The sequence below is a fragment of the Anthonomus grandis genome, chromosome 4 (assembly GCF_022605725.1).
Source record: "Anthonomus grandis grandis chromosome 4, icAntGran1.3, whole genome shotgun sequence".
In the NCBI taxonomy this organism is placed as follows: Eukaryota; Metazoa; Arthropoda; class Insecta; order Coleoptera; family Curculionidae; genus Anthonomus; species Anthonomus grandis.
Genome location: NC_065549.1, coordinates 15,989,313 through 16,001,540, shown reverse-complemented (window position 1 = coordinate 16,001,540; position 12,228 = coordinate 15,989,313). Strand labels below are relative to the sequence as shown.

The 12,228-nt window shown below is 31.4% G+C and overlaps 1 protein-coding gene across 3 annotated transcripts in view; it reads left to right on the top strand.

Annotated features, from left to right (window-relative positions):
• The window catches only part of LOC126735790 (talin-1), a 114,406-nt gene that overhangs the window by 54,789 nt on the left and 47,389 nt on the right, over positions 1 to 12,228 (top strand). For all 3 annotated transcript variants that reach the window (XM_050439897.1, XM_050439896.1, XM_050439899.1), the window contains exons 6-12: positions 2,833 to 2,924; positions 3,007 to 3,098; positions 3,614 to 3,850; positions 8,814 to 9,035; positions 9,093 to 9,301; positions 9,425 to 9,649; positions 9,713 to 9,851. In XM_050439897.1, coding sequence (XP_050295854.1) covers positions 2,833 to 2,924; positions 3,007 to 3,098; positions 3,614 to 3,850; positions 8,814 to 9,035; positions 9,093 to 9,301; positions 9,425 to 9,649; positions 9,713 to 9,851 — 1,216 coding nt within the window. The remainder of the gene's footprint in view (positions 1 to 2,832; positions 2,925 to 3,006; positions 3,099 to 3,613; positions 3,851 to 8,813; positions 9,036 to 9,092; positions 9,302 to 9,424; positions 9,650 to 9,712; positions 9,852 to 12,228) is intronic.

Here is a 12,228-nt window from a genome sequence, read left to right as displayed (position 1 = left end):
TCATGCTTTATGAGATTTTAAAACATTTTTAGAAAATAAAGGGCTTTTTAAAAATGGTTTTAAAAGGTTATAATAAACGTCTATAACTGTTATGTAAGCATAATTTTTAAGATAGTTTTGTCCCATTATCAATGCTATGCTAAATTTATGTTATTATAAAATGGTTTTTAGCAAATACAAGCCTGTTTTATAAGTACTTCTTTATTACAATAAATTATTTGTTTAAGTTGCACTTAAATATTTTTAGGGAATTATCTGTATATGATGAAAATAGATCTCAGGAAGTATATATTTCTAGTTATTTTATCATGTATCAACAATGTTTTATTTAAAAATTGAGTTTACCTCCTTGAAAATAATTTCTAATATAAATTCTAATAAAATAAGTTGGTTTTGAAGAAAAATTCTTAAAATATATACTCAATAAAACTCAAACAAGATTCTAAACTCATAATTTAAGATTTTATTGGGATAATGCTCTTTTTCTAAATTACTGTTGATTATTTTTGAAAATACAACAGAGATATCATTATGTTTATACCTGTTTCATGAAAATTTTGTCGACAAGCATAATAAAGCCACGATAGTCAAAACTAGGTAATCATTTTGTAAACCACAAATATTACGATGGATAAATTATTAAACATTTCAATCAAATTCAAAATACTTTTAGAAAGAAAAACAATTTTAAACATAAAACTAATTGCGTTTTCTTAGACAAAAAGAGTGGTATAGCGATTTTTTAAACTGTGGATAATACTACTCATTCATTCAATAGACTTAAAAAAAAAGACAGTTTTATGTTTTATTTGCTAGTATTTGCTTATATGAAAGAGTTTTTGCTAGAATCACAAAACTCTTTCATATATTTTGCATAATTGGTTTTTCAATTAGATATTTTTGGTATTAATTGAGAAATTATTCCTTAACATTGTTGCATTATAGAGAAAAAGACTTCTAAAAGTTTGATGTTCGATAACCAGGAATTTTAAATAATAGTGTGTTCCCAGTATTCCTAATGTGATTATGAGCAAATGAAATGTTTAAAATGTCAGGCGGTTTTTTTGCTTTTTGATTACTTCAAACATAAAAAGATACATGTGATATTTTCGCCTATTTGACATACTGGAAATAGGTTGTCTTTCAGATACGGTGATATCTATTTACTGTAAGCTATAATTAGTTTATTAAGCAAACTACATCCACGAGTTCTGTAACTTTTGAATTTTTCTACATTATGCACCAGAAATCGCATTAGCCAGACATTACAAAGAGTTACGCGAATATTTAGTTTTTGACGAGATATTGTTTTAAGTGTCAAGTATTTTTCAATATAAGATATACCAGTTTTAATTTGTTATTTATATAGCTTTCAAATCTTAGTTGACCGTCCATAATTATTTCGAAGTGTTTTACTTCCTCAGAGATTGGTATAAAAACATTTTTAATTTGGCTATTTAATAAATTATTTTTGATAACTCTTTAATCTTGGGATTTGAATGGTATATCGTTATTTGACATTTAGAAAGATCAATTTATAAATCGTGTTTTTGTGCACATAGAGAAATATTATATAAATCGGTATTTATCTTTAATTCTGCGTGTTGCATATTATTAGCGTTTAATGATAAATAAATTTCATAGTCATCTGGATACTAAAGTTTGTACAATTTGAGAGTGATTTGTTTATGTCAGCAAAAAAAGTATTGGTGATAAAATAGAACTTTGAGGAACGACTTTTTATGATAATTTTGTTAAACTCTGGTTTGAAATAATTGTTTCCAACAGTACCGGTCAGAAGGAACTTTGAAATTTAACCAATAATATTGAAAATTGAAATTGAAAAACTAATATAGTTTAATTCGGAAAGTAATAAGTTGTGATCTATAGCATCAAAGTTGGTTTCTTTTTTTTCTTATTAAATCTAATGTCGTCGGAAATTTTGACGAGGCATGTAGTGGTACTAAAATTTTTCCTGAAACCAGACTCATAAAGGGATTTAATTGAAACTTATCAGTAAATGCAGTTATTAGGGTATATAAAAATAGGTATCTTATTTTTGATAAGACTGGCAGAACACTTATTGGCCTAAGATCTGTTCTTTATTTTGGGTCGCTCTATTTTACTATTGGCTTTATAATAGCCCTTTTCCAGATACCTGGAAAAGCCCTGTGCAACAGTAAAGAATATTGATTAGGGGATTAATAGGGCCATCATAGTCTTAAATCTTGTATTGAAATATTATCTCTCCCCACGTAAATGTTTATTCAGTAAACCAATAAAAAATATATAATAGGTATATATAATTATAATAATCAATAAAATAAATTAAGCAATGTAATTTAGTAAAAATTTTACTGTTGCATATTTTAATTGAAAGCAAAATATAAAGTAATTTTAATTTGTTAGTTTTAAATTATAATACCTAAAATACGTATTGAATCTGAACAGAACATAAAAAATACTATATAATGGCAAAGTTGAAACATATACCAAATATATATTTTTAAGAAGCAAATATATAAATAAGAGTTGATTATTATTATTTTTAAAATATCTTCAAAAAGCTATGTTTTAGTTAAATAGGTAAATCATATTATACACCAGAATTTGTGGAGTGGCTAAATTATACAAAAAAATTGGTGCACTCCACTCTAATCATAGCTGCAAATGGGTGCCAAAATTTCCCTGTATTTCCAATATGATGTCAAAAAACTGTAAAACATTAATTACCGTTATCATAATGATGACCGGTATGCCAAAGAGGTCCTAAGTATTATTATTATTGTATTTTCATCTGTGTATTTGTTATAAAATATTTTTGTTTTTTAGAGCTTCCATCATTCAACACGAAAGCAGCAACGTCGGAAAACTCGATGTTCATTCAGTGGCAAAACCGGCAGTTTTAAGAGGCGGGGATTCTGGTAAGCGAAGTTTTTTATTATTTTTATTTTTTTTTTTATTTTTTTTTTCCATTTTATTTTTATTTTTTTATTCCGACGCCAGGACAAAAACTTATACATATGGGCGCGATGGAAAGTCCGAAATTATCCACGATTAGTGGCCAGGCAAACTTAACTCATACCCCTCCTATTACGGTAAGACCGAGAATAAAATTGAATGTTGTATTTAACCATTATGACCCAAACACTAACCGCATTTAAGTAATATTAAAATTTATATTTAAAAGTACAGAATAAGTAGCTAATTTTTTTTATAAATTATGAAATTTCTTTTCGAAAGAAATATGGCTTATCGTGTTTTGATTCAGCTGTATCACGATACCTCCTATACACTTAAATAGATTCCAGAAAATTTGTCAAATAAAATAAACAGTTTCTCGTTCATCAGTGTTATCTATAAAAAGATACATACCAAAGAATATGTAGTTTTTGTCTGTTGTCAATGTTAGAATCATTTTAAATTAGAAACACTAACTCATATTTATAACAAAAAAAGTTAAAAGAAAAAATCCTTTGTTTCATGTCTCTCCAGGACAAGGTGATCGAGTAGGTACATATAGCTTTTATTACCCTAGTAGCATGTTGCTTGCTTTATATCCTTACCGAATCATTGTCTCGCGACGACTTCTAACCTAACTTTATTTTCACAGTCATACAGGGAAACCAAAGTGCACTCGCTACTATCGGAACCACAGAGGGCGTTAATTTCAACGATCGAGGCAACCCACACGAAAATCAAAGAGTCGGAGATCGAATTGGAAACCAGAGCTCATTATCCGGAAATCGGCACGGACGTGGCCTCTAAGAAATGGAAACAGGTTACTCTGGATACCAGCAAGCAGAATGTCGGAAGTCAAATTGCTGCTATGAATGCTGCCACTGCGCAGGTAAATAGAAATTACTTTTTTTCTTTTTAAAACCATTTAACTCTTTGAGGCACAATTTTTTTATTATCAAGAGAAGCACAGAAAGTTTTTATTTGCAGAAACTTATTTAAAACTACTAATTGTGGAACGTATTACATTTAACTGTAATGCTTAAGCGTTATTTTTTGGCTTAGGTTTTCTTTTTTTTTTTGTAGGATATGGGTTCTATTTTAACCCACTATGCATCAGGATAAGAATTACTTCAGAAACAAAAAATAAAAATATATACGGTTCTAAACAGTGATCATATATATTACTATTACTAGTAACTTACGTAATGATATTCTTGAAAACAGGCTGACTGTTTACTTAAGCAAACTGGAATTATGCAAACTGTATAAATCCTCCTCAGTCCTAATTTTTTTCTTGGCCTTGCTACAATTAGCGTATATTCGTCTCGTGTCTCTTATCGGTAGATGAGCGTTCTCAATGTGTCTGATGTAGAACTGGTAGGCTTTTTCCTTCCTAGTTTTATGGTATCGACCATTCATGGGATATGAGTTTTCTGATTGTACTAATAGTGTGTGTTGCTAGTAATTCTCGTGCAATTTCTTTCCTAAATTCTTTTATTGTTTGGTTCGTCCTAGTAGTTTAGTTATGATGAATGCGTTCGTAATAGCACCATCATCAACGTAGATAAATGCCCGATGCCACCATTTTGCTTTTTTGCTTTTTCTGTTGATTTCGTACACTGTTTTTGTTTGGTCAAATTTGTCGGCGTTCTTTTTATAACTGTTTTACTCTTTGAAGACATACGGATACGATACTCTCATTTCAAACTAGAGTGTATCCGAACTACTGGAAAGAGAGTTTCCCAAAACCTACCAATAAGTCAGGTGACAAAACCTCTGCTACCAACTATCGTCCTATCATTATACTCAGTGCAATTCCCGAAGTACTTGAAAGCTTGGTATGTGACATCATCACCCCCCTTTTTGAACTCCTACTAATTAATCAGCAGTTTAGATCTAGACCAGGCAAATCTACGGAGTTGAACCTTCTCACTCAGGTAGACTTCTTGTTGGATGCATTGAGTATTAAGGGGATACAATATACACTGATTTTTCCAAGGCGTTCGATAGAGTACCCGGCAATATTTTATTGCATAAACTAAAAATGATTGGGATTGACGAACCTTTATTGTTTTGGTTCAAAAGCTATTGTCTGATCATAGACTGGTTGTGAAAATTGGTGCTTTTCTTTCTAAAGCTATTGAGGTTCCATCTGGAGTGCCTCAAGGCTCTTCTTTTTAATAGTTTTGTTAATCAAATCCCCTGATAATTGTGACATATGATATACATGAATAGCTTGGTAGTTTGGTGCGAAAGAATTCCATAGTTCCATACTATGGAATCATACCATACAATGGAACTTAATTCGGCTAAATAAAAATTATGACTTTTTATCGTTTTAGAAATACTATTGATTTCGACTACATGATCAATCGTTATAACGTGTCACTCTGGATATAAGCCTACAGTTCTTTTATCACTTAGATAATGTTATCAATAAGGCTTTCCAAAAGCTTGGTTTTATTGGGAGGTGGACTTTAAACTTCTCAAATACTGCCGCTTTAAAAACACTCTACTGTGCCCAGGTCCGTCTATCTGGGGTATGCTTCCTGTTGAACACAAATTTTTAAAACGAATAACATATAAATTCTCCTGGATAATTAGAAAGTTGCAGATATACCTAATATGGATTTTCCGACATGCAAACTGTCCATGCATCTTTTTATAGGTTTTTTTTTGTCATATCTTGTTTCAAGGAACTGCGCCATTTGAACCAAATCCTATTCTCGTCAATTGCCACATGTTCATGCAAATTTAAATACCTTTGAAAGGATTCTTCCAAAGAACAAAGAAATGGTCATAATTCATAGAGTTTATCATAATATGGTTCATTTCGTTTCGGTATTACTTGCGTTATCATTAAGGTGTAAATTTGTAACAAACCATCCAAACCGATTGACTGTCATCAAGTTTGCAATAAAATAGTAATGCAAATCTGGTTCGGAAGAGCAGTGGTCCCTATATGGGAAGACGGATGGATGTTAATACCAAGAAATACTGTGCCAGCAGATCATCGGATAGAAATAATTGAAAAAGTTGTATTGGTGTAGAATTTTTCATCGATTTTATGAAATCCGGCAGGCCACATTGCGTTTAGCAAATTTTCACACGTTGGTTTTTCACGAAAAATATTTTTTCGCTAATGGTATATCATCTTCTTAATTCCAGTCCGTTGTTATCCGCAACCAATTTGTCATCTAACACTAAATCATTATTCTGTTCTATATCGGATTCACCTACAATATCCGAAGTTTCGTTACCGTATTCAGACTCTAAATCAGAAGGCGGTAAAACAATTTCTACTTCTTCCAAGAAAGCGTACAACTCATCCGAAGCTATTTTGTTTTGATGCAAAAGCAATCTGCTTTTCCTGTCGTTCATCTGCTAAGAAAAGAGAACGAGAATTCTTAAAAAATTACCATAGAGCATAATGGGTGCAATTTTAATCACAGATGTTTAGAAGGTTACAAGAAGTGATTTAAAAAAAATATGTACACTTTTTTATCACGCATAATATGAACTATGTACTCCTCGACAAATTTTAACAAATTAGCAGAAAAATAAACAAATTGTGCCAAAAAAATTATCGACCATAATTTCTTCAACCAGTTGTTTTCTTTAGCCTTAGCATATATTGAACGAAATAAGACTTGAAGATTCAACCTGCAGGTTAGACGACGTAAAATAAATGGTATATATTCTATCCCAGTATGTAAATAGGAAACAAAATTAATGGGTTATTTTTTCAACCCACATGCTTAAAGGAGTTAAGGATATTTAAGCATTGTTCTCCCAAATGTTTTACACTCGAGTCAAACTTTGAAAAATGCAGCAGAAGTCCGATGAGAAAAGTGACTGTAATTCGTTTTGCTCAAGAGTCAGCAACAGTAATAAGTAGCAACAATATATTAATTAAAAAATCGTTGATAAAAAATTTTGACTTCGTAAAAAATATACTGACAAAAAAAAAACATTAGATTTTTATACAAATTTCTTCTTTTATAAAAAATAAATGCAAAATTCTGTTTGTTTTTACACATATCTTTAATACGCCTTAAGCATAAGAATCCATCCTAAGAAAATCAACTAAATTTACTTTTATCGGAAAAAATATGCAAAGTGAAGGATTTTTCTTGTCGATAAGCCACTCTTCGGTGAGAAATATCGATAGGGCACGTCTTAAACGCTTTCGAACAGTAACACTAATGTTTGCATCAAGTTGATTCGGTGATTCGAAAGTTATTTTCCTTTTTAAAAAATTCAATATATTTTTTTTAGAAATTATAGGAATAACATTAAAAATTGTTGGACCCCTAAGCATTTTTTACTGAATTACTGTATTTTATTCCTATACAATAATAACGGCTAACACCCTCATTATTATTTCTTTTTTTAAAAGCACAAAATTTATTTCTTAGCGTATACATGACGTGGATCAGAGTATCGAAAAAGTTTATTAGATAGGTACTATTTTGTTGTGAAATGGATCGTATTTGAACCACCCCAACCAATACTTACACAACCAATAATAATTACCTTAAAAATAAAGTTGTAGTTTCAAAAAAAGGCCCTTTTATATAATTGAAGTTCCATATACCCTTTATTTTATATGTATATAAATTAAAATCTTATAGCTATCCAAACTGGCCAGGGACTAGTTTTACTTAACCAATTAATCAGATAACAATATTAAATTATATTCTTCTCATGGCTATATTCTGTATTCATTTTAATAGGGCTTTATATTTTAAGCAAGAATACGTTTTGATGCATTTAAAGACTGAGTTGTGGGATTAAATAAGATTATAAAAAAAACTTTGCTTAAAAACGTAATATACGCAAACGACTTATGCCTTGAAATATTTGAAATTTTGTTAGAGCGTTCCCTATTAGACATATTTAACCAGTTAGTATCGTTAGTTTCATGAAATCTATTAAAATTTAATAAAGCAAATATAAGAAATACAACACTTTTTAATTTTTTTATATAACTTGATATTGTGAAATATTTAATACTTCTGTCAGTTTATTAACTTAGAAATTAGTCAATAAGACATGAGCATTTATGATGATTCCTAAATCCGGTAAATATTGGCTGTACGACGTGTATTAATGTAATTTCCTTGTTCTTGCAATTAATTAATATTGCTAATGATCTACCTTGCTACGTATTCCATCATTAAAAAGTTATTAGGTATCTTAGGTAAATCAATTTATTTTAATATGTATAGGCATATTTTTAATGGAAAAACGTGGTTCTTATTAAGAAAACAGTAAAAAAATATGATGCGTCTACTGTGGGTGTGGTATTGTTTAAAGGTCATTTGGATAATAAAAGTGCGGCTTAGCAATTAAGCCGTAAATGTATGAAAAATTACTAATTTACTCGTTTTCGATCATAGAAGAACCCACAAGCCTAATGAAAAATATATTTTAATTACTTCCTGTAGAATTTTAATTTTATGGCAATAAACTTGCAACATGCGTGTGACAAACAACAAAATAAAAATAATTACAAATTTATTCGCTGCTTTGGTTTTTTTTTAAATATTTTCTGTGTATTGCTGCCAACGTCTTTAAAGAGTATTCTTGTACCTTTGCGGCTTGTTCGAGACTTGGTAGATCTAGATTTTAGGGCATATTCAACAAAAACATTTGCAATTTTGCCGGATTTAGAAACTTGCCCATTTTTAAAGCTTCTATTGAAGTTATAGAATTTAACTAATCTTGAAATATTTATTATGTAATTCCCATTGTTCATTAGTACTCTGTAAAGCTTTCAAATAGTTTCTAACACAACCAAAGTAATAATGATAATCTTGTTTTTAATTGCTTCTTATTCATTATGTTAGGTCGTAACATTGACCTTGGCCCAAGAAGAGGTAGACCATCATGCAGTAGGCGCCGCTATTACCACCATAGGAAGCAATCTGCCAGAAATGACAAAAGAAGTGAAAAAGATCATTGCTTTTACCGACGACGAAAATATGGGCGACAAACTTTTGGACGCTACCAGAACCTTATGTAAAGCCTTTAGTGACCTTCTTAAGGCCGCTGAGCCTGAATCCAACCAGGTATGACACTTTTTAAAACATTTCCTAACAGTTTGAGAGAACCTTGTCCGGTTTTAGCCTCGTCAACAGCTTCTTAACGCAGCCTCCCGCGTTGGTGAAGCCAGCACCCAAGTTTTAGCCAGCATTGGCGAAGATACTGCCGAGAATAAGGAGCTACAAGACCTTCTGATGTCTTTGGCCAAGGCTGTGGCTAACACCACTGCCGCATTGGTCTTGAAGGCTAAGAATATTGCTTCGACCTGTGAAGATCAACAAACCCAGAACAGGTAATAAAGATTGGTTTCTTAATTTTATTTCCTAACAAAATTGGCACTTCTAGCAATATAATTAAATCTGACATTCACGAATTTACATTAACATGACTAAAGAATCTTAAATATGATTTTTAGAGTTATTGGGGCAGCGACGCAATGCGCTTTAGCCACATCTCAACTTGTGGCATGCGCGAAAGTAGTTGCTCCGACGATCCAGTCCCCTGCTTGTCAAGAACAATTGACGGGGGCGGTACGCGAGGTTGCCAAAGCAGTTGAGCATTTAGCCGCCATTTGCAACGAAGCTTCGACCAATGATGACTTAAACAACCAATTGAAAGATGCCGCCGCTGAGGTTACTAGGTAAGTCGACGTTCAATAACTGAAAAAGTTATTTTATTGGTAATATTTGTTTTTGTTTTTAAGATCTCTAAATGACCTGCTGAATCATATTAAACTAGCATCGAGAGAAAAGGCCAAAGAATCAGTACAGGAACATAGTGTTGAAGAGATTTACACTGCTACAGACAAATTATCCGCTTCTACCGGGGACGCCAGTGAAATGGTAAGTAGTAATACTGATTTAACTCTGATTTTAATTTATGTGATTTATTTGACAAAAGCACTTGCGTAATCAAATTTTTGGGACAGTAAGTCGAGAAAAAAATTCTTGTTTTTTATGCTTTTTCTCAATTTCAATGTTTTCTATGGTGTGAAATCATTCTCTTTTTAAAACAAAATATCCCTCTCTTTAGATTTTTTGCTTTAATTTTTTTATAACTTTCTTTCCTTGGACTTCTTGGGTAAATTATTCAACTTGTTAGCATTCGAACTTGGGAAACTAAGGAGAAAAATGAGGGACAATATATAAGAAACTTATTTGAAGCTTAGTGTAAAGGAAAACAATGGTAAACAACTCTAGCGTGCTCACGAACTTAAGTCCTTTAATTAGTGTGTACTTCTCTTCAGTTAAACCCTGATCTGCACTTTTTTCGTTTAGCAAGTGTTGCAAAACTTTCTAAAATTATTATAAACCTAAAATCACATATTTCTACTAGATTTCTATTATAGGATTTATAGAACTGACAGAACAAATGTTGTGGGCGCACTCACAGCTATAATCAAAAAAAGAAACAAACAGACCCGGTAATTGAAAACACAGCTATTAAAGTCTATATTGATAACAAAGTATTAATTCATATTAATTGCAGTATACAAACCACCAAGCAAAACTTTGAATTATAAAGAGTATATATTTTGCAAAAGACAACAATAGACGCAGGAGATGAGAATGCCAAATTAATGAAAGTACAATTTAGGTAGTAGCTCTCTCTGAGCCAACACATTATTATCACATAAAACCTGATATTCTGCGATTAAAGACTAGCTAAGCTCCTGATCACTTATCCTTAATATATTATCTCAAGGTTTCAGAAATGGTCCTTTACCAGATAAAAAAATCACAAACTGTATGCTTTTTTCTGAAACCTTAACCAATGAATGCAACTTCAAAAATCCCACTTCTTAATACCAATATCCTGGTTTTTCCAATGCAAATTAAAATTAAAAATATAATTAACACTAGAAATGAGATTAAACAAGCAGGCAATGTTACATAAACACCCACAAGCAAGCAAAATAGCGATCAGTCTAACTAGAAGGATTATAAATGAAGTCTTTGATTTCAGGCACGAAAGGTGGAATAATTTTTTAGATGAACTAAATAATGATGATGAAAATCAAGTAAAATACTGCAGAGTCTCTAAGGTACTGAGAGAAAGGACAAAAACAGAGTTTCTGCCTATACAAATAGCAGATGAAAATTTAGTGTACTCGGACTTCTACGACGAGGAAAAGTCGAAACTTTTAACATTTCACTAGAAGAACAATTTAGCCTCAATAATATCTCAGAAAACCACACTGTACTACTTTAAAAATTCACTAAAAAAATTAAAATTTAGGAAATAAGAGACATAATAAGTACAAGTAGCAAAATAGAAAGGCACCAGGTTATGTTGCATAATAAAATGTTAAAGATGCTATTTGGGAGGAAAAGAGAGATGCATTTGTCGCCTCGGCGTTATTACATTACGCGTAAAAAGTATTGCGACAAAAATTTTCTGATTTAAATTATTAATTTATTTCTTGATTTTGCCAAATTTATTTCTTTCTTTTAAATTGAAAGACGCTATGGGTAAAAATTGACTAAAACATTCTAAAGTATTACAAAAAAAAAAGTTTCAAAGTTTTAAAAGTTCATCTTCTGTCTCGGAACTGCTGTATTCCTAAAAAATCGGTATCACTTCTATCGGTGTCAGATCCTTTTAAATTTATGATTAATTGATCGACAAAGTGCAGAGCTGGTTCTTGCTCTATAAAAAAGCGCTCGATAAAAATCACATGATCAAATTTTTTGCACTTCTCTTGAGAATATTGAGAAATCAATTTTAGAAAATTTTGAGAAGAGTAATGAGAAATATGGGATTTCGATGGAATCCCCTCCCATAGGATCCAGTATAATTTTTTTGCGTCGTTTATTTTTTTAGTTAATTGTCGCAAGGTAGGAACTGGTTTTTCCGTAACATAAAAGTATTATACAACGAAGAAGGTCTGCATCAAAATCGTGTAAATTGGAAGTTGGTGCAGATCTTATTCTGCTTTTGCCAGGCTTAGAAAATGTTGTTAAAGCATCCTTCTCAATATTTCTTACTTTTCGAAAGATGCATTTAATAGGACTAGAACTTCCGTTGCTGAACTTTTCTAAAATCTTTAAAATATAGATTTTCTGCCGCCTCTTTTACTTCTTGGTGACACTACAACCCTTGGTGGATCTTGGCTGCGTTAACGATTTGCCTCTATCGATCCTTTAAGTAATTCCCAATCCAAATAATCTTCAAACTCCCGAAAATGTTGTTCCTACAACTGAGTCTCAGCCGCTCCAG